The 22,147-nt window shown below is 44.9% G+C and overlaps 1 protein-coding gene across 2 annotated transcripts in view; it reads right to left on the reverse strand.

Annotated features, from left to right (window-relative positions):
- Positions 1 to 18,842, reverse strand: part of PPP2R2B (protein phosphatase 2, regulatory subunit B, beta) — a 429,967-nt gene extending 411,125 nt beyond the window's left edge. For both annotated transcript variants that reach the window (XM_012727842.1, XM_012727841.1), the window contains exon 1: positions 18,371 to 18,842. In XM_012727842.1, the coding sequence (XP_012583296.1) occupies positions 18,371 to 18,449 (79 nt within the window). In that variant the 5' untranslated portion in view covers positions 18,450 to 18,842. The remainder of the gene's footprint in view (positions 1 to 18,370) is intronic.
- Positions 18,843 to 22,147: the final 3,305 nt, after the last annotated feature.

The following is a 22,147-nucleotide window of genomic DNA, read 5'->3' on the forward strand; positions in this document are numbered from 1 at the left end:
ATCCCAGCTCAACCTCCCAGTCTTTGCTGCAAGCAGGTGATTCTCCTCGAATGTTCTTTTCTGGGGTCATCACAAAGCTGGCCCTTTCTCATCAGCCAAGGGTCCATTTAATACATCCCATTCACAACAGATCTCCCTGCTTACTCGTTACTGGTAGTTCACCTTTGCCCAGTCACTCCCTGTGTTCTTCATTCCATTTTTAATTTTCTTTCCACCCCTCATCACTGTGTTTACATTTCTGGTTATTGATATCTACTCAGAGTTGTCTGTTATCTCTACTGAATGCAAGCACCATAGGGCTGCTGCTGATTTGTTTCCAGAAATTTCTCTATGCTCTGCTCTCTACCTGGTACTTCAAAGAGGCTTCAAAAACATCTGAATGGATCCCTGCTGAGCTGCATACCAAGCTCCGAGGGGGCTTTACTTCTGCAGTGGACCATGTTACTAGCAGCTTCCGCCCACCATTCTCTGCACAAACAGAGTGCCAGATGGGGAAAGGACAAATCTGCACCAGAGGTCTGAGAAATTCTTGCCAGCAAGGGCCCAAAATGAGCTGTGGATGCTCTGACGGCTGCCAGGGAGACCAGGCATGAAGCTCATGTGCCGGAAGACCAATGTGGAGGGATTCTCGTGCAGTTGGGCATAGGAACAGTCATCTTTTAAATTTTACCTGAATCTCCTTGTTTTGATTTTTGTTTTTAATGTTGGTTTCTACCTTATTTAGTTCGAATGTTCTAAAGGTTGTTCGCCCGTCTTTCCCCAGTGCAACACAAAGTCCACAAGAAATAGGATTCATCTGTCTTCTATAGCCCTGGATACTCAGTGTTTAAAGTCATGCTAAGCTCACGTTGAAGAAATGGGCCAGTCAGTGAGCCAACACTCACCTGTGCCTGTAGAAAAAGGCAGGAGGAAGAACTATAAGGAGCAAATGCATGCTGAGTCCCAGCTAAGCCTCTGGCACTGGGACACATTTATTTCATTTGTTTATCTTGTTATAAGCTTTGGGGACCTAACCTTTAAGAAGCTCAAATTTATAGAATGGAAGATTTCTTCCTTCACGTTGTAAAATTGGATCCTGCCAGGGAAGTGGTTCTTTAAATGAAAGTTGGGTATTGCTGGGAGCCTCAAACTTCAATCAATTCACTGAGGCCTGTGCCACAGCCTGAGAGTTCTATATCAAATAAATAATTGTGTATGATGCCCAGAGTGTATCTGAGGATCAATACAGAATTGAAACAAAAGCCCTGGCTACTGCTTCACATATAGGATTATTTCCATTTAGCACCTCAGTTTGACTATCTCTGCATCAGAGCCAAAAATACAATTTCCAAACAGAAATCTGAAAATGAGTGCAAATGAAGTGATTTGGGAGGGGCCTGTTCTCAGCATGTACAGCAAGCTCAAGTGTGGGTCAGTTAGAGAAAGTGCAAGCTGGCAGATGGCACGTTTGAGATGGGAGTAGAAGAAATTGTAGCCGGTCGGGTTCAGGTAATACCTAATTGCCCCACACCCCCAGCCCTGAGCTTTAGATAGTCAAGGTCAGTCCATTGCTGTGGGCCACGCACAAGCACAAAGTGAACAAACACATCGCATACCCCGATCCTGAATTACCTTGCTAGGTACCCAGAGTGGGGAAGCTGGTACTTACGAGAACATTCTTGAAAGCTTAATATCAGATAATAGTCTTTTTAGCTGATTCTTTGTATAAATAGAGCCAATTTCAAAGACAAATGAGCTTCCTTTTAAAAGCTGTAAAATAATAGCACCATTACACACACCTCACTCAGCCTTTTAAAAGTTCCTGTGAGCGGGTTCTCTCCTGGGGGCTTAGCAGTGCATAAGCCAGCAGTACCAAAGGAGGCAGCTCTTCAGGGCATTGTGGGAGCTTTCTTTCCCCCTGCTACACAGCCTGCACACAGATCAGTATGCCACTCTACGGTATTCACAGGACTCACCCCTATCTTCAAAGGGGCTTCCGTCAGGGCTCATGACACCAATTAGCTGAGCGCTGTCGGGCGCACGCCTGAGCTCTCCGCAGGGTGGACGAGGAGGCTCTGATCAGCCCGTCCAAGTGCCTTCCAGCTCTGCTGCCCGGTTTGATGTGAACCGCCAGGGCCAACAGGGTTCCCCACCCTAACCCCCCACCCCCTGCACAGGCTGCACTTTGTGCTCACCCAAGGGAGGAAATGAATGTTGCCCTTTTGGTTCTGTGTCTTCCTCTAAGACCTCTCTCTTAGCAGGTCTGTGGCCACATAACCTCCTACTGAGACTAAGAGATCAAGGTACACATCAACTGCCCACTTAGCTCCCTTTTATCTAGCAGCTTTGCTTCCTGATTCTAAGTCTAGAGTTCGCACACCTTGAGCTAGACATGGAAGAAGGAAGCCATGCAAAATCCAGTAGTGTTTTTACACACACACAACACATGATGTATTTTCTGCTATTCTAAGACAGTGTTCTTGCAGGAATTATTTGTCTGTCAAACAGCACAGGGTTTAGGGACACCCATTCGCTATGCAATTGAAAATCCTGTTGTAACTTACAGGGACTCTTGGTCCTCAAAGGTTTTGCAACCAGGGAGCCAACCAAAACTAACGGCTGGTAAACTCCGAGTGCAGAATCCAAGGATAGTAAAGAAAAAAAATCCATGGTGTATAAACCCATTCAGTTCACACCTGTGAGCAAGAGTCACCCACACTGCACTTGAGTGTCAGAGGCTTCTTGAAGATGGGAGTTTACAGGGTCTACTCAGGATATACCAAGAAAGAATTCCAGAGTGGAGTGTGTGAGCCCCCAAATCTATCTGTTAAACCAAGAACAGCAGATAATCATGTGTGTTAAGTTGGGAATCAGTATCCCCAAAGGGAGGCAAAAAAAAAACCCAGGGGCCTCTCACCAACCCTGCTGCTTCTATTTACTCTGATTATCCATCATTCATTCAACAAGGATTCCTCCCCACCCACTTCATGCCAGGTGCAACCTGAGCCACAGCCACAACCCCTGCTCTCATGCAGATTAGGGTCTAGTGAGGGGAGAAGGATAACAAGCAACTATGAGTTATATTCAATACAATATGTGAAGCAGTGAGAAAATCCAGTAAGGAAAATGAAGGCAAGATAGGTGTGGCCTTGTGGAGGGCCTGGTGACAGGGTGAAAGCTGTGCATAGGCTTAAAAGTAGTGAGGGAAAAGAACCATATGTTGGGAGAAGAACATTCTAGACAGAAGGAACAACATGCATTTCCTCTGGAGAGGAAATGTGCTGGTATGTTTGAGGAGCAGCAAGGATGTGGGTGTCACTGATTCAGAGTGAAAGAAAAGCTACAGGAAGTGTAAACATGTAAATATTCTGGGCATCCTGCTCCTGGTCTAGCAGGTAAAAGACCACACATCTTCACAGATTCCTGTGTGCAGGAATCTGTGGTCTGAAGATAAAGTCAGTCTTCTCAGATAAAAATTATTTCACAATGATACTCAGTATTGGCATTTGTGAAGCACATTCATTAGCAAGAAAAAAAAAAATCCTCATTGCCCTCCTCTAGCATCCGTGTATCTTTAAGTTGGGACTAGAAGCCCTTCCAGCTAAGGGGAATTACATTCTCAATGTCAATGACTCACTGTTGCTACCTATATATACTAAATTTGAACTTGGGTTTACTGGAACAGCTCTCACAGAGTAAAACCTGTTTGATTGCTTCCTGGCTTTGAATTCTCCCTTTGAATGTATAATAAACTTGTCAAAAGTCTGACTATCCTTGAAACTTTTTTTTTTTTTCATTTTACCACAGCAATAGAGGTGAAGGTTTCTAGCACATGGAATTCATAGGAGGATGTTAGGTTTTCCAGGGTGAAAGGGAAGCCATTGGCCAGTTTTGATCAGAGACATAACTCAAATGTCTACTACCTTGTAGCTTGTTTGCTTTATTTCTAGGTTGTGTAACATTCTAGAATACAATTTGGAAACTGTGGTAGCATGCTGGTTTCCTATGCCTGTTTGGCTTGCAAGAGCATCATTAGAATGGGGCCTTGTGTTTCCCTCTCCACATCAAACAAGGGGAAACACTTGATTTTTTTTTTTTTTATAAGTAGAAAAATTGTTTCAGAAGACAGACCCTGCAGAGTATCCACTGTCCTTGAGGTGACATCTCATTGCAAACAGAGTTGGAAGTTAGAAAACAAGATGCCTGACTCATGGTTGGACAGACAACAGTCAGAATGGTGCTCTGGCTCCAAGTTCAGTTCACACCATGATTTAGCAGACAGTAGCCAGTAAGACTCTATCATCTCAATTTTCTGCTTGTTCTTCAGCCCCCCTCCCCCAGGAACTGTGGAAAGCCCCATCCTCAGGGAGGCTGATTGCAAAGCCTTGCCTCCAGTCTCCTGCCAGGTGACCTTGCATTAAACTGGTTCTTTTCACAAAAGCTGGTGGCAGGCTTTTGACTTCTGTGCTATTGGTCTACATTCATCAACAATCTGTAGCGCTGGTATATCATCCCTTTATTGTCGGTCCAGTCTTCCAGTCTACTGTCTTCTTTTCACACTGTGACTCCTTGCTCCTGGATGACTTTCCTGAGGACAACATAAAACAGGCCTTTTTCTTCAGAATTGGGGCAAAGAGTAAGAAAGCTCTGCTGGGAAAAGAAGACCTACTGATCTTCATTTATTAAATCATATTTATTTCCTCAGTCTTTCATGAGTGCCTGTTTAGTCCAAGTCACTCACTGTGGTGCTGCTACATGGCATTCAGTACCTTATTTAATCTGACAATAGAGAAGGCAAGGCAGGGTTGAGGATCAGGGCCTTTGGATAAACAAGTGGAGGCTTAGGCAGGAGCAGTCAGTTGGCTGTGCAAAGTGTAGGAACTTGCATTCAAAGGCAAGACTGTGACTGCAATGCCTGTGTATCAGAGGTGAGAAAACAAGGCTTGGCAGTCCACTTGGGTCAAGAGCTACCTCGTTGCTTGCTCCCTGTGTGGCTTGGGCAAGTTATTACTTCTCAAGACCTCACTGCCTGCACCTTTTCAGTGGGGGTAATATGTGGGGATTGCTGTCGGAACTCAGGAAGTGACATGCTAACATGCTTAGAATGGGGCCTTGTACCTCCATGTCCTTACTAATTGTGAAGTCACAGACTGCTACTTGAAGGAACTTGGAATCCACTATCTCGAATCAGGAGAACTACCTTATATATGTGTAGATGGTCATGAGGGGAAAAACCTCAGCTTCATTATTTGGTGGTTCTAAGAAATAGATTTGAATTCATCTTTAAGATTGAGTCAGCCTTTCCAGCAGTGGGACAAATGCACAGCTCTGTAGGGGAGCAAGTTCCCCATGACTGTCCCATCAGAAATGCTGTTGTGGGTTCAGAGCCCCTATGCATGGCTGGACTGCATGGCTTCAGGTCTTCCACTGAACACAAAGTTTGCGATTGTCTCCCACGTGAGAGAAATTAGTGGCTAAAAGCCTCAACTGACCTGTTCTTTCGTCCTTTCCTTCAACTGAATTGTGTTGCCATTTGGCAAGGCTCCACCTCACTACGCCCTCTAACAGCCCAGATCAGGCCTCTTTGGTGAATGCTGCCTACTTTGGCTCCTGTGGGCTTTTATGTTTGGGGTTCCTACGCAGATGGTTAGCCATTCCTTCATCTGAGTTACAGGACCTGGAAGACAGGCTGATAATAAGGTAGGACTTGACTTCCTAACTTTTGCTCCTGAGACAGACTACTGGTCGACTCTCCTGAGGGGGGCACCTGGCTGTTTAAATATGAATATAGACCACTGAGCATATGCACTATTCTATGCAGAGGGGTTTGCTGCAGCAGCAATTTCTTGCTAAATAAACATGACAGGAAAACATCCTCAGTGTTTCTGTCCTAAAACAGCCTTTCTCTTCCTTCTAAATACTGTGCTTTGCAAGTGCTGTGTCTGTTAGAGCAAACTATTTTTCAATGCCTGGAATGTTTACTGCCTCTTCAGAACAGAGCATCGTGTGTTCCTGCCAAAGCTCACTGAAAATAACAAATTTCTTTGTCTGGATGCTAAGACAATGGACAGGTTTCCATGCTCAGAAGAATGTTCTTTTCACACACAAGTACGCATTGAGAATTCAGGTCATACACAAAACCATCCACAAGTCAACTGAAATGCAACAATAAGTATTGCTTTTAGTAACCACATATTTTGGGTTGGAGTGTCCAGCTCCTTAAAATATATCCATCCATTCTGAACCCTTCTCATCTACTTGCCTCATGGCAGTCAGAAAGTCTCATGCTGCTAATATCCTCTGGGTAACCCCCACCCCCCAACTCCAAATTTCCAACCTTCAATAATTTCCAGCTGCTCTTTTGGGTTACAGCCAAACTCCTTAATTCACAACACAGAGGCACACACCAGTCTGTGACCCCGCCCTTCCCCATGCTTTTCTGTGTGTCTTGTCTGTGCCCCAGCCAACTGGTGGTGGTGACCAATGGTATCAGGGCCTCACACACATACCCTCCATTCCTGGAAAGTTCTCTCCCTCTTCTGCCAAGTCCTACTCATGCTTTAGATCTCAGCTCAAGTGACATCTTCAGGGAAGACAGACACATCACTGTTGCCTTACAAAACCCTACTAGAGGGCCTCCCTAATAGCATAGAGGTTAGGTCTGAGCACTCTCATGCTACTGCCACTGCAGCATGAGTTCGATCCCCCGCCAGGGAGCTGACCCACATGACACAGCAGAACTCTACTGTCTCGCCCACTGCTCCCCTCAGCAGTGTACTCCAGTCAATCCAACTGGTCTGTTCCCTACTCTGTCTCTGGTGTATCCTCTCATACACCCTCCCCACATACGTCAAACCTCTACTCTATATCCTAGCTCTTCTATGCATAATTAAAAAAAAAAAAAAACCTGTTAGAATTTGTCCCTATACTATGTGCTGTCCATTGCCGTTGCCACAGTTTATCTTTATTCACTTATTTGTTTTCCACAAGGATGGGAACCATATCTATTTTTACCACCAGAAAACTTATTGCCTAGCCAATATTGGTTGAAATAGAGATGTTATTTATGGGAATGCTTGCATTCTTTAAACAAATGAGTGATAAATAATGTCTTATGAAAGAAGCTTCTCTGACTGCTGAATTTACTGCTAAAATTTCCAAGTATTAGCATCCCTGCATATTAACCATGGGATCTAGAGAGCATTATCATGAACATCTTTGAAGGCATTTATTTACTTTTTCCTGTTGCTTTTCCTGGTAAGTACCCTTTTGCAGACATTTGTGAAGAGAAAGGTCTTGGCTGTCTCAGCTCTTCTTTCATCCCAGCTCAATCTGCCAGTGAAGAAACAATGACTCAGAAAACTAATGGGCCGGTCTATTGATGGTGATGATTTCATTGTTTGGAATTTTTCTATTCGATTTATAAAACGGACTCAAAAATGAAGGAATAGCCTTGGGTCACAAGAACCAAAGGCAAATAATGAATTCAGAAATACTAATCAGAACAGCACTGACCAGAGTATATTATAAGAGCATTAATAAAGGGGATAAGGTTAAAAGAATCAAATAATGGGCCCTTCCTGGTGGCGCAGCGGGTTAAAGCACTGCACTGAGAAGCTAAAGCCACTTCCGCATGAGTTCGATTCCCGCCTGCCCCGGAGGTGACCACATGGTGTGGCAGACCTCTCCTGACCCGCCCGCTGCTCCCCTCAGCAGTGTACTTTGTCGATCTACCTGTTCTGTTCCCCACTCTGTCTCTGGTGAAGCCTCTCACCGCCCCGAGCCTCTGGCCTGTAACCCAGTTCTGTATGCACAAATAAATAAATCTTTAAAAAAATAATAAAAAATAAAAAAATTAAAAAATAATAAACAAATAATAAAAAAATAAAAAATAAAAAAAAAAAGAATCAAATAATGAGAAACGGACGCTTTTCTGATGGAGACAGTACGAAGGAGGAAGCTGGGACTAGACAGCCGCGGCTGCAGTTAGGGCAGCACCATCTGTAAGTGGCCACCAGTCACTTTCCACTCAATGGCTTTAATCCCTATAATCAACACGAAAAGGCAGGATTATTACTTCCATTTTACAGTTGAGAAAACAGCCACTCTGCGGATAAATCATTTTAAATCATAGCTGAAGCTCTGGCTTATAATTCTAAAGCCAAGTCTTTCCCACTGGAGACGCAATCTCACCAGTTCTTCCTAGTGAACCGTGGACACCTGCATGTACAATTGTGGTAAATATCCCCATGTGATCAAATCACCCAAAGATAGCTGAGGGCCCGATGCCTATTAATCATTTCCGCCCTTTCCCTTGGCTATCCCCTGCTGAATTTCTTAGGGATTTTATTAGTAACTCCTGACAGTAGGTGACCACTCCCAGTTCTGATTTAATATCAGAAACTCAAAAGAGGCGCATATTTCATCACGCACTGTCACCACCACACACCGACACCATGAGGTTTAATTACATTCCCACTTGACTCTGTGGAGCAGGATCAGTCTCCTGGGATATCAAGGCCTCCAGCACCATAATCTAGGTGTCTCTGGACTGCGGCCCAGGTCTTGCCCAACACCCGCATATCAAAGAGCCAGAGCTCCTGTTGGTTTCTGGGGCCTCCCCTCAACAATCACAAACAACCCAGCAAAAAACTGGGCAGGAGAACGAAAACAGACACTTGTCCAGAGAAAAGTGCCAATGGCCAACAGGCATATGAAAACACATTCAATGTCACTTATAATCATGGAAATGCAAATCAAAGCATAATGACCTCCCACTCACTCCTGTAAGAATAACCCATACTAAAAAGTAACAAATGCTGTTGAGGATGAGGAGATAAAGGAACCCTCTTACACTGCTGGTGGCAGTCCAAACTGGCCCAGCCATTGTGGGAAGCTGTGTGGAGGTTTCTTCGAACATTGAAATGAGTCTACCATAGGATCCTGTGATTCCCCTCCTAGGACACAAAACCCTAATTCAAAGGGAAGCCCACACTCCTGTTTTTATTGCAGCACTATTTACAATAGCCAACAATGGAAACAATCCAAATGTACCAAAGCAGATGAGTGGGTCAAGAAGATGTGTTATATACACACACAATGGCTTACTGCACAGCTATCCAAAAAGCAATTCGTGCCACTTAACAGCAACATGGGTGGAGGTGGAAGGGATTATGCTGAGCAAAAAAAGTGGGAGGGAAAAAGAAAAATATCGAATGGTGTCACTTACAGATGGAATATAGGGAAACTGGACAAAGGGTCAAGAAAAGGACAGGACTTGCAAATGGACCATGGATTTGGGGCGGACAATGGGGAAGGAGAGGGATGGAAGGTGGTGGGAAGCAAAAGGAACTTTGGTGATGGTTCATGGGGGCTGTGGTGGTGGGAGTAAACACACTATATCTGCAGGGAGAACAATGATGTAAGAAAATAAAATGAAAATGAAAAAATTGACAGCTACAGACGACTGCACTGAGAATTGCCTGACTAGCACACTATATACTTGGCATGAATGATCATCTCCAGGGTTAATGTCCCCCTTCACAGGAGACCAAGACCAAAGCCCAAGAAGCAAATGACTCCCCGCACACCAGGTAGATGTCTCAGCTGGTATCCACTTATGAAATCGAGAAGCAAATTCATAGCTTCCATGAAGCCGACAAATACCAGAGTTCCATGGAATGTGTAAATGGACGCCACTAACCTTGAATCCTCCCAGGATCACGGCTTTTCTGCCAGACATCAGAGGTCTTTTCCAAAAGCAACTCTTCTCAGCTGCAGGATTTTTTCTCTGATGTTTCAAAGGAATCCAGAACTGATGGATCTCTGTCCCGGGCTCTTCCCTGGAGCTTTAAATATGCATAATCCGCAACCCTGACTTTTGTATATTTAAGACTCAACTTCCTGCTTCTGACTGCTCATGAACTCCACCTGGAAGCGGTAAAAACCAGGGTTCTGGGGCACACCTCCGGAAGGCTGCCTCGACAGGCCGGGCCTGTGCACTAGCCACAGATGATTCTTAGTTCCGGTGAGCACCCTGCCCTTCCCTGGCAATGTTAATGTCTTAAGAGATAAAACATTTTCATGTTTTAAATTGTCTCATGCTGAAGCCACGACAGTGAGATTACTGGGAAGAGCTGAGCCTCGGCTCTGGAGTTGGGCAGCCTGAGCATCTATTAGCCATGGATGCTGGTAAGTTACTGAACAGCTTGCTCTATGCCTCCCTTGCTCATCTGTAAAGTAGGGACACCGAACAGCATTTATCTCAGCACATTTTTGTAGTTTTGTAGCGACCATCCCAGGCCTGGTAGGTTCATCGTTGGCTCAGGCAGCTTGAAAGACAAACTGGGAATCCTCGGCATGAGACTCACAGGTAGGGAAAACATGCCAGCAGGGAGACAGCAACTTGGGGCTCTTTGCGAACTCCTATATGCCTTTTCCTCTCTTTCATTCTCCTATGGTTCTCTGACCTTCTCAACGCTCTCCGACGCTCTCCGACGCCCTCCACTGCTTTCCAGCGCGTTCTGCGCTCTGTGACGCTGCCTTTATAGGAGCACTCTCAGCTCAGGTGCGCCCACTTACACACGCCCACTTACACTCCAGGTGTCGGCCATCAGGCCTGCAGGCCCCGAGCCCACGCGCCCAAGCGCCTCCTTCCGTCAAGGCCACAGGTGAAAGCCACAGAGGCCAATAGCACAAAAGCCTGAGTCATCTTCATTTACCCCACAGGTAGTAACTATGAAATATTTATCACAGGGTCGGGCTATGTGCTGGCTATGTGGATAGGCAAGAAGCTCAATCTACATGCATCTATGAATGCTAGTGTGTTCTTGCTGCAAGAGGGATACAAATGAAAGACCAAGTCCCATTCACTAAATATTCATAGGCATTATGCTAAGTGTTTTTTGCCAACTTTTTTTTTTTTTTTTTTGCCTTCATAATAATACTTGCATATGTTACCCCTAGACAAGGACAATTGCCTAAGTAAGTGAATGTCATGTATGGGCATTGGAACGCAGGTTCTTCTGCCTTCAGAACCCACTCTGCTGCCTGATAAGACTTCCTGTAAATGTCCTTTCAGTCAATCAATTAGTCAATCAATTATGCTCACTGTGTGCTAGATACTGTTTAGGCACTGAAGATCTAGGAATAAACAAAACAGAGTGAGCTCTGCTTTCGGGTAGCTTATATTCCATAGAACAGACAAGCAGCAAGTATATAAATATGTAACATGTCAAGGAAAGAGAAGTGCTATGAAGTCAAAGAAAAGCAGAGTAAAAGGAACTGCAGAATGTGTGTGTGTGTGTGTGTGTGTGTGTGTGAGTGTAAGAGAGAGAGAGGCAGAGACAGACAGACAGAAAGACCCCAGAGGATTTACTGTAGAGTTGGAAGAAGAACATGACAAAAAGAAGGAACTCAAAGATGACCCCAAGGCTTTCAGCTTGAGCCCTGAGATTAGAGTTCCTTAGCAGACTGGAGAAGAATGCTGGACAAGCTGGCTTTTCTTGAGAGGAACTCAGGGGTTTGGAAATCAGGGATTTGGGAACTGGGGTTTGGAAAACAGGGTTCTTATTTGAGAAATCTATTATGCATCCAGGCAACAATGTTGGGTGGGCAGTTTGATGAAGAAGGTACATTTTAGGTAAAATGTTGGATTGAAAATATAAACCGAGTAGATGAGATTGAAGCCCATGGGACTGGAAGTGCTGGGCCAGGAGCAAACAGATCACAGAGACCGCTGAGTCCTGGGCTCAGACACAGAGAAAGAGGGGGAGTGGAGATAAGGAACTCAGGAAGGACCCGGCAGCACCTGTACCAGGGCTGCTTCAAGCTGAGAGACTGGCACAGGGAGACCGGGGGCATAGATGCCTTGCTATTGCGATTCTTACAAGAGCAGTGTTGGTGGAGCGATGGAAAGAGCAATTAGGAGAAGAGATGGTGGCTACATGCAGACAACTCTTTAAAGGCATTTTTCTAAAAATAGGATCAGGGGCTGAGCAGTAGCTGCTGGGGGAACAGGGCGCTGAGATGGATATTTCTAGTGCAATGGTTGGCAGCCTGGCTGAGGACTGCAACAGGTAATCCTGGAGAGGAAAGACTTGGTAAGCGAGAGGGACACGCACGGGGTTCCGGATGGGGGAGAGGGTGGATACATCTCCCAAGGGAGGCTGGGCTTAGCTGGCAGCAGGGGACAGTTCATTACTGCACAGACAGCAATGCTCAAGGCAACTTAAACATAAAACAATGTTGACTAATGAAGATTTTGTCTCACTAATCCTTATCATAAGCCCTGAGGTCATGCACTATTATTTCCATGTTACAGAGAATCTCCATGTGCATTTGGGAAGGACTTGAAGCATAGCTAAGTATTGAGCAGTAGGGGAACTGTGGGTAGAACGCATTTGCTGTGAGCCTCAAGAGCGGCTGGTTCTATCTGTGTGGAAGGAGCTGAACAGAGAATTCCAAAACCATGAAAAAAATATGTAAAGAGACACAACATATAGTAATGGATCCTTCCTAGCATGAACCTTAATACTAAAGTACACAGGTTCTACTGTGAGCCCTTGCACCTAACAACTGTGTGACTTTGGGCAAGTTACATGACTTGTCTGAGACTTGGTTTCCTCATGTATGAGACTAATCACGTCAGTCCTAGACTTGGTGTAAGAATACACACACCCATGGCTATCTCCACAGACACAGTACAAGCGTGCAAATAGTAGGCACTGATGTTTTCTTTACTGTATTATTATTCATGACATAACAAAATATCAGAAAAATGTGTTTCATTCTCTTCCTGGCTTTGGAGACTTCCAGCAAGTTTGCTCTTGGATTTCACTGGAAGATAGCCAAGAATTTCCTTCTGCTGAAGGAGCACTGAAATAAGGTGGGCAAGTTTGTTTATTCACAATCTCATTCAGGTCATCATTTAAGAATTTCTTTGGTATTGACTCAGAGACTAGCCCCGTGGGAGCCTAAATGCAGGGACGAAAGAAGAACAGGACAGAAACCCTTGGGCCACCAGAGACGGATTTGTAAATGCCATTTCCCTATGACCTGGAGACTGTTCTATACTGAGACTCAGAAGGCAATATGTGATGTAGTGGATAAGAGTGCTGGCTTTAGTTGGGACAGTTTGGACTTTCATCTTGGTTCTGTCACCTTCTTTCCTGTGGCTGTGGGTCAGTTAGGTGTGTGACAGTTTCCTCCCTCATACCATGAAGGCAACATCATTTTACATGAGACTGTCCTGAGGAGATAGTAAGATTACCCAGGCACAGCCCTGGGCACACACTGTTGATCCACAGGCCTTGAGAGGTGCTTCTGCTTCTATTCCTCGTTTCTTTTCCCCATTATTACTATGGTTTGTGTGAGCCAGTATAATCACCCCAATTTAGGAGTTTTAGGGAAAGTCTCCCTAGAAGGACTTGAGCTGAGTTTTACAGAATGAGTGCATCATGCATCATGGAAACACAGGGAAAGGAAAAGCATGGAAAAGTGTATTTCCTTGTTCCTTTAGGAAAAGAAAGTGCTTCTACTCATTTGTTAGCTAGCCTGAAACAGCCCTTTGGCACCAGGCGCCAAATTAGGTCCTGTGGAAAACATGAGGTAAGGCTGTTCACACTTCACTCATTGCTTCATTCCTGTGAGCCCTCCCGAATCCCTGTCTTTTCTGAAATAGTTTCTTCTTTGCTGCACTTGGGATTCTGTCCCTGTAGTCCTGACCCTAGTTTACTGGATATACTGTTCCCCACCATGGGGCAGGGAGTTATTTACGTGTCTTTTAATGAAGTCCCCAGAGAAGGGAGGAGGGTCCAAATGTCTTCTCAAAGCCTTGTCATGCATCGCATTATTTAGTTACCTCCGATTTTTCCTTTTTATATCTTCTTATTTCAAATTAGAGCATAGTCATAAAACCAGCCCCATAGCCACTGATAGCTTTCTAACCCACAATGGTTCACACAATTTGCATTCATAGAAGAGTTAATGCTTTACAGAATGTTTTTAAAAAATTTATCTGTAAGGGCCCACCCTGGTGGCCCAATGGGTTAGAACACAGCACTGCAAGCTAGCCACAATCTTTTCAATGTGAGTTCAATCACACTCTGCAGTGTGAGGCCCAGAGGTGACCCACATGGCGCAGCAGACCTCGCCTGACCCACCCGCTGCTCCCTTCAGCAGTGTATTTCATCTGTCTGCCTGTTCTGCTTCCTATTCTGTCTCTGGTGAATCCTCTCACTGCCCCTGCACCTCTGGCCTGTACCCCAGTTCTGTATGCATACCTAAATAAATCTTAAATAAATAAATAAATAACCTAGCATGGAAAAGCTATAAAAAAATTTAAAAAAAATTATCTGTAAAACACCCTTGGTGTTTGTCACCTTTTTGTTCAATAAAAATATATATGGCCCTCCCTGGTGGTACAATGGGTTAGGACACAACATTGCAAGCTGGCCATAGCCACTCAGTGTGAGTTCGATCCCCTGCCCTGGAGGTGACCCAAATGGTGCAGCAGACCTCTCCTGACCTGCCCACTGCTCCCCTCAGCAGTGTACTTTGTTGTTCTGCTCCCCACTCTGTCTCTGTGAAGCTTCCATTGCCTCTGCACCTCTGGCTTGTACCCCAGTTCTGTATGAATAAATAAATAAATCTTTAAAAAAATGAGGATGTGAACCAAAAAAGAAAATTCTACTTAAATAAATATATATATATGTATGAGTGTATATATATATATTCACACACACACACACATATATATATATTACATGCCTATTATGTATTGGTATTGTCCCAGGGGGACTACAGAAAGAAAAAAAAAAATCACACGTGGTGGCTCCTAGGATCTCCCAGTCTATCAAGGAGGCTGCTATTAACTAGATAGTTTCATCAGCTCACCCATAATGACAAGTAGGACAGGCATCCTGAAGTCAAGCACACCTGTGCTTTAAGTACCAGGATCAGTTGAGGGTCAAGGATGACTTCTTGGCTTGAGCTGAGAATTGGCGATTAGAATTAACAAGCAGGCGTGTCTAGGGGAACAGGAAAGTACTGAAGAACCAAAGAAGGCCTGTGGCTGGAAACCAGAAGATGGATTGTGTTTGGGGTCAGGGAGGAGAGTCAGGCAGGGAGCAGAATGTACAAGACCCACAGGCCATGGGGGCCATCGGGGTTTTAAATGCCATTGCATTGTGTCTGGGGGTAGGGTGATCTGATTTTGAAAATTATTTTGACTAAGAGATAGGAAATCAAATCTAGATAAAGAAACAAGTTGGAGGGGCCCTCCCTGGTGGCGCAGTGGGTTAAAGCACAGCACTGAGAAGCTGAGGCCTCTTCTGCATGGGTTCGATTCCCGCCTGCCCCGGAGGTGACCACATGGCGTGGCAGACCTCTCCTGGCCCGCCCGCTGCTCCCCTTAGCAGTGTACTTAATCAATCTGCCTGTTCTGCTCCCCACTCTGTCTCTGGTGAATCCTCTCACCCTCCGCATCTCTGGCCTGTACCCCGGTTCTATATAAATAAATAAAATCTTAAAAAAAAACAAAAAACTATTCTGGGCCCTCCCTGGTGGTGCAGGAGGTTGAAGCACAGCACTAAGAAGCTAAAGCCACTTCTGCATGAGTTCGATCACCGCCTGCCCCAGAGGTGACCACATGGCGTGGCAGACCTCTCCTGACCCACTTGCTGTTCCCCTCAGCAGTGTACTTTGTAGGTCTGCCTGTTCTGCTCCCCACTCTGTCTCTGGTGAAGCCTCTCGCCAGCCCTGAGCATCTGTCTGTCCTGTGCCCCAGTTCTGCATGCACAAATAAATAAATCTTAAAAAAAAAAAAGAAACAGGTTGGAGGGCTGATGGAGGGCTGAAAGTGAGAGGAAAGGAACTAATATTTGTGAACTACATATTGTTGACACACCCTGTGTACAAAAATGTCAGCACGTATCATGAGCCTAGATTCTGTCTTGGTCAGAGTGAGCAAGTGAAGGTTACCAGGTGATGGCATGCTAAATGTATTCCTTTGTGACCACCCGATGGAATATTATCACCCATGTCTTACAAAAGAGAAACCTGAAACACAGACAGGTTAAGAACCCACCTGGCATCCCAGCTGGCATATGGCGCAACTATGGTCCAAAGTTCATGGTCTCTTTTGTGTTGAGAAAATAACATCAAAACAGGGCTGGGAGGACAACACAGTTTCTACATAGGGTGACCACACCCCCTAAGCAGCTCAGGACTTGTTGAAATTCTTAAAGAGATTCTATAGTTTCTTAAGAGGACCATTTGGGTAACTTGTGTTTAGGTGATTCTCACAGAGATATATACAAATTATTCATTCTCACTTTTTCAGTGAAATAAACTTTGACATTCTCAGCAGTAACTACCAGAATAAACCACAAGTGATATGATTGCTAACACAACAAGAAAAACAAGCTTAGATTCATCTTGTCACATATTTCTCCTCAGACAAACAATGATGGGTTTGAGGAAACCACTTACTGCTTAAGATGAAAGAAAAGTTGAATAGAAAGAAAGCACATGGGCACAGAACTCAAAAGCAGATGGCACTGATTATGTACCAAGTTTTTATGAAGAACTCTAACCCCATTTGATGCTAAGTATCTTGGGATGTTGAAGCTTTCGGGTCCCTCAGGCATAGAGCAGCTGCGTGACTTGGCCCTGCTCACTTGGGATTTAACTCAAGCCTTTCCCGATAGGTCCAGAGCCTCAACCCTGAGGTAAGGCTTGACAGCTGCTGTCATCTTGGCTCATTACCTTTATTAGGTTAACCACAAATTTAAAGCAATTCTCCCCACCTTCATCCCTAAATCTGGTGAAGATTGATTAATCCGAAATGATTTGTTTTGATGTGAACAAAATGGATTTTCCATACTGGTGGAATAAATTTGTTCCATTTTTATTAAGATACAGTTCAAGAAAGTTCACCTTGTAGTCATGATTTATCTGTATGAGGTAGGATATTTCATTCAATTAATACACAAAACAGCAATGGAATAGATCAAGAATTTTGGTTCTCAAAGTTGTAGCTGAGAGGACAGGTTGGGGGCCCATCAAGAAAAGAAAGTCACCCAGGAAAGTTCCTAGATGAGCTTGAGTCTTTTGTATTTGGAAAGTTCCCCTGGGAAGTCCCATCTCATCACCCACCATTCCTCTACAACATAGATAGGGATTTTCTGCTCCTCTCCATGAGGGAGGAAAGATTGCTCAATGGGTTATTTCCTTCAGCCACCAATAAGGCAAATATTTAAGGCAAATTTCCAATTGGAAAAAAAAGAATCACAAAGTAACACTATCTTGAAAAAAAATCCCATTGTCAGTCTTAACTCCAGGAGTGTCTCAAACTTCTTCCTTTTCATGGGGGTGCTGACTGGAAATCACCTGTGGCATAGTAAAAACTTCTCTCACTGTATATACAGAGCCCCCCGAGCCAGATGCCTACTCTGGGCTTTCAAAACCGCTTGCATGAAGAAGAATGTGGCAGGACACAACCGAGTCAGAGCTCCTCACCCTCCTCAGTTCAGCACAACTGGCATTTGCAGGACAACCTCTAAGACTGAAAAGCAGCCAACCACTTCCGTCAGCGCAAAGGAGACAGGCAGCTCACACACAGAAGATGCAAGACCAGCTACGACTCCAAGCACCTGCAGTGCTCAGAGGAACGGGATTGGCAGAGGCTTACAAAGTACACACGTGCACATGGCATACACACACGGATGCTTCTCATGCTGGGCCAGGCGGCGGCCAAGGAGGTTTCCCAGCTACCAGGAATGGGGGACCATTTGTACAAGGCTCAAGCCCCCCTTGCCTGAAGACCTTAACTTAGGACCGCCACACAGCACATTGCCAGCAAGTGTTGAAAATCAGCTGTGTCGCTTTGCACGCCAGCACAGACTCCGAGCAGCCCAGCCCGAGCCCGCGACACTCCACAGTCATGAAGTAAGCTAATTCTATTTTGCTAATTGCTATCTTGGGCATGCACCAAGTTACTAAACAGACAGTGACACAACAGAGAGCTTGGATCAATGCAGTGGCAGCACCTGCTAAAACACATCACCTTAACATTAGTTGCAATAACTTGTTTGCACGTGAAGTAAAACAACGGAAATGGGCAAAATATTTCTGAATTATTTTTTTTCCCAATCAGCTGTACCACCTTTGAGATCACCTTTGCAACAGTATACTGCTCTTTGGAAAATACTTCCCTCTCCTGTAAAAAACACTGATTTCAGAAGCAGAGCTAAGTCTGAAAGATACAAGCTTTTGCCAGGAATGACAGTCATCTACTTGCTACGAAAGCAGATTCAGCAGAGCCTGTGGGAAGTCACCCACCAGCCCACTTTTCCCACCCACCCAGACACTCTCCCTCTCTGGTCTGTACCTTCCGTGTGGCAGCTGGAAGAGAGGATGGTATTCGGAGGTCTGAAGATGTAAGGCAGGTAACGAGAGAAGCATTTCATCTTCCAAAAAAATAAAATAAAATAAAAATCTAAATAAAAAACCAGTCTCCTGAATCCATAAGGATTCTCTCGGCTGTGAAAGCTGGCTACATCACCACTACATAGATGTAGTTTCTCTCCCAGGTCTGCAAAGCTGGGGAGCCCGAGGAATAGCTGGAGATGGGTCCCATTTTGCCATCAGCACCAGGAAGCACTGCCTTACATTTCTGCAAGCAGCTCAAACTCAGACGCCCCAAGCAAGCCGGGATTTAGCCACTTCATTGGCTGCAGCTCCTCTAAGCAGGATTTGCTGAGTAAGTCAGTCCTGCCTGTAAACACACGCTGAAATGCCCTGCCTGAAACCTCTACCTTCTCCCGTGTGGTCAGTTTCTCTTCTAGCAACAGAAATCCAGCAGGATGTGGGAGTAGTGAGGATAAGTGACCATCTCTTATTTAGCTGCAAGATCAGATGAAACAAAGAGAGCACAGTGTCCGCCCTGGAGAGAGCTGGCTGTTAGAAGGAGCCTCCCGTAATGCCCTGGGTCTCAGGAATATTAAAGTACAGTGCAATGAAATGGGTCTCTGTCCCGGCTTAATCTAGATTGAGTCCTATTTTTTTTTAATACGAAAGCCCAAACAATAGGACCATTTATCATTTAGGTAAAGCCACAAGCTGGGTTGAGTAGTTGGTGACAGAGAGCTAACACAGACAGATTCTGTGCTTCCCACGGCTCCTTTTTTTGCAATAACTTGATTCAGAGTTATTTGCTGTACAAATGTAAAGCCACGGCACAAGATTAGAGACGAAACTCCAGGGAATCTACCCTTCGCCAGCCCATGTGTCCTGATGGCAAATATGCAAACATGGAAAAAGTAAGTTGATGCAAGGATTATATGACTTCACTAAAACTCTCACTGATATTTTAAGGGGGGGAGGGTGGGGGCGGGCAGGGTGCTATTAAAGGCCATGAGCAATCACCCAATACAAGTTATCTGCAATGGGAAATGGCTTTAGCTTTGCCTCATGAAATAACGATGTTGGAAAACTTATCCCTGGAAAGCAGGTGCCAGGTGTCAATTTGGGAATTTTAAGTTCTGTCAAAGACCCTATTGCATATGATGAAGCGAAAGAAGAAAATGTCTTCTGAGCTGTATTTGCAGGCACAAGTAAAGGATTTTAGTGGTCTGTAAAAGAAACCCGATATTCTTTGGAATAGATTTTGAAAAATAACACATCTAAAATGTGTCTTGAATGTGTCTTGAAATCAGGTAGAATAATTTTGAATTTTCTTGGGTCCTCCTTTTTACAGAAATATTTAGTGAGCCCTCCCTGGTGGTGTAGTGGGATAAAGCATAGCACTGAGGAGCTAAAGCCACTTCAACATGAGTTTGATCCCCTGACCCGGAGGTGATCCACATGGCATGTCAGACCTCCCCTGACCCGCCCACTGCTCCCCTCAGGCCCCATCAGTCGGCCTGTTCTGCTCCCTACTCTGTCTCTGGTAGATCCTCTCACTGCCTCTGCGCCTCCAGCCTGTACCCCAGTTCTATATGCATAAATAAATAAATCTTTAAAAAAAAATACTTAGCATTGGAGAAATGTGTTGGTCCACCTGGGAGAGCAAAGACTTGGTCCATGACATAATTACAGCGTTCAGTTCAGGACATGATGAAGCTGATTATATCATAAACATGTCCCCTACAAACTGTTGGCTACAGGAACAGGACCGTTAGCAACTCCATGATCAGATAACCCCTTAACCTCCTTAGACCCAAGACCTGGCAGGATGCATGCAAAAGTAATGTGTTCTTTAAATAATGCGTAAGTGGTCCTGTTGAGAGTGTGGGTAATCTTAGCCAGGGGCACTTCCTGAGATGTTGCATATCAAGCTCTGAGCTGCAAGGATGGATGTTGGCCAAGCTGACCCTAATTTGAATTCAGCACATTCCTGTATTGATGTGGTGGATGTGAACAAAGCTTTAACATCCTTGAGTCTTATTTCTGCATCTATAAAATGGGAATGACAGGATTTCCCTTGTGTATGCTTGAATGAAACGAGACCCTTGATATATATGATGAAATGTACACTTGATAAACGATCACTACTAATGTGGTGCGCCGTCAGATTTCCAGTTCATGAACACGTATGCCTTCACTCACAAATTTCAGTCTTAGGTAAACAATAGGCACTTAATATGTGCTGTGTCCATAGTAGGCACTTAGTAGTTACATCCTGGATGAAAATATATTCATGCTGCCCACAATTGTCTTCAAAGAACTTTACTTAGACAAAAACTAAATGACGCAAACAACAAACAATCTCCCTACTAGAAACAGAAGCACAAGGGGACCAGATCCATGCTGGTCGTGTCTCTTGACCTCAGTTACACACATCTTCTCTGGCCCCAACCTATTGCTTTAACACCAGGTGTGTGTATCCTGCCTTCTGTGTGTGACAGGTCAAAGGCAGAAAAAACAAATTTGGAAGTTCCTCTTTGATTTACTGAACCACCTCACTTTACAGCAGAGAAAACAGGATACGAAGCTATGATAATTTATTCACAAGCAACCACAAAGAGAGTCAAGGTTTTTTGTACCAGAATCACTTGGTGAACCTGTACTGAGTGAATATTTTATAACCCTCAGACCTCCTGATTCTCTGTCTGTGGAGAGACAGGGCGATCTGCATACTTAACATGGCAAGTGGCCCTTACTTTAAGTTTGAGAATCACTGGAGTAAGGTATTTCATTTCATACTTTGTTCCAAGGGTCAGGATAACAAACATTTCCCACATATCCTTGTCCTAAATCATTTGTCTCACCATTTTTAGCTCACAATTAGTTACTCCCTTTGGCACTATGCTGAGAGAGAGATACAGAATATTCTAAAAGCACGGATTTTTAAAAAAAGGACTAATAAACTATTAGAATACAGAACTATAGGGGTTGTGACAGCAGCAAGAAGCTCTGAAAAGATTCTTGGGGATCACTGCACCCCTTAAAGTCCATGTTTGCCATCACTGCTTTCAGCATTATTTACAAAAAAACTCCATGAGGGTCATTCACTCCACACATACAATTCAACTCCGCTTCATCCATGTCACCCCACATCTGAGCAGGGCCACCAGGAGGGAAGGGCATCTTTGCGAGGAAAGGGAGGCTCTCAGAAAAGGCAGAGTGAGGCCCTCCCTGGTGGCGCAGCGGGTTAAAGCGCTGCACTAAGAAGCTTAAGCCACTTCCGCATGAGTTCGATTCCCACCTGCCCCGGAGGTGACCACATGGCGCGGCAGACCTCTCCTGACCTGCCCGCTGCTCCCCTCAGCAATGTACTTCATCGATCTGCCTGGTCTGCTCCCCACTCTGCCTCTGGTGAATCCTCTCACTGCTCTCTGAGCCTCTGACTTGTACCCCAGTTCTGTTTTGCACACACACACAAAAAAGGCAGAATGAGGGTGGGAGGGCCCATGACCAGAAAGACTGTCTGAGTGGGAAACCTGGAGGCCAGGGCCAGGGAAGGAGAAAGGTGACTCATTGAGGTGCCCTGCAAGGAGGCCCCTGGGTCTACCAGAGCAGAGTCAGATACGAGGAAGTCCCCAGAGTGACTTTCATATGCCAGGCTTGACATCCAAAGGCAAAATGGCAGGTGGCAAAAAGAGAGACAAGAAAAGGAATAAATGAACTGACCCACATGGCGCAGCAGACCTCTCCTGTCCCACCT

This window comes from Condylura cristata, unplaced genomic scaffold, assembly GCF_000260355.1.
Source record: "Condylura cristata isolate star-nosed mole 26May11 unplaced genomic scaffold, ConCri1.0 scaffold00021, whole genome shotgun sequence".
NCBI classification, from domain to species: Eukaryota; Metazoa; Chordata; class Mammalia; order Eulipotyphla; family Talpidae; genus Condylura; species Condylura cristata.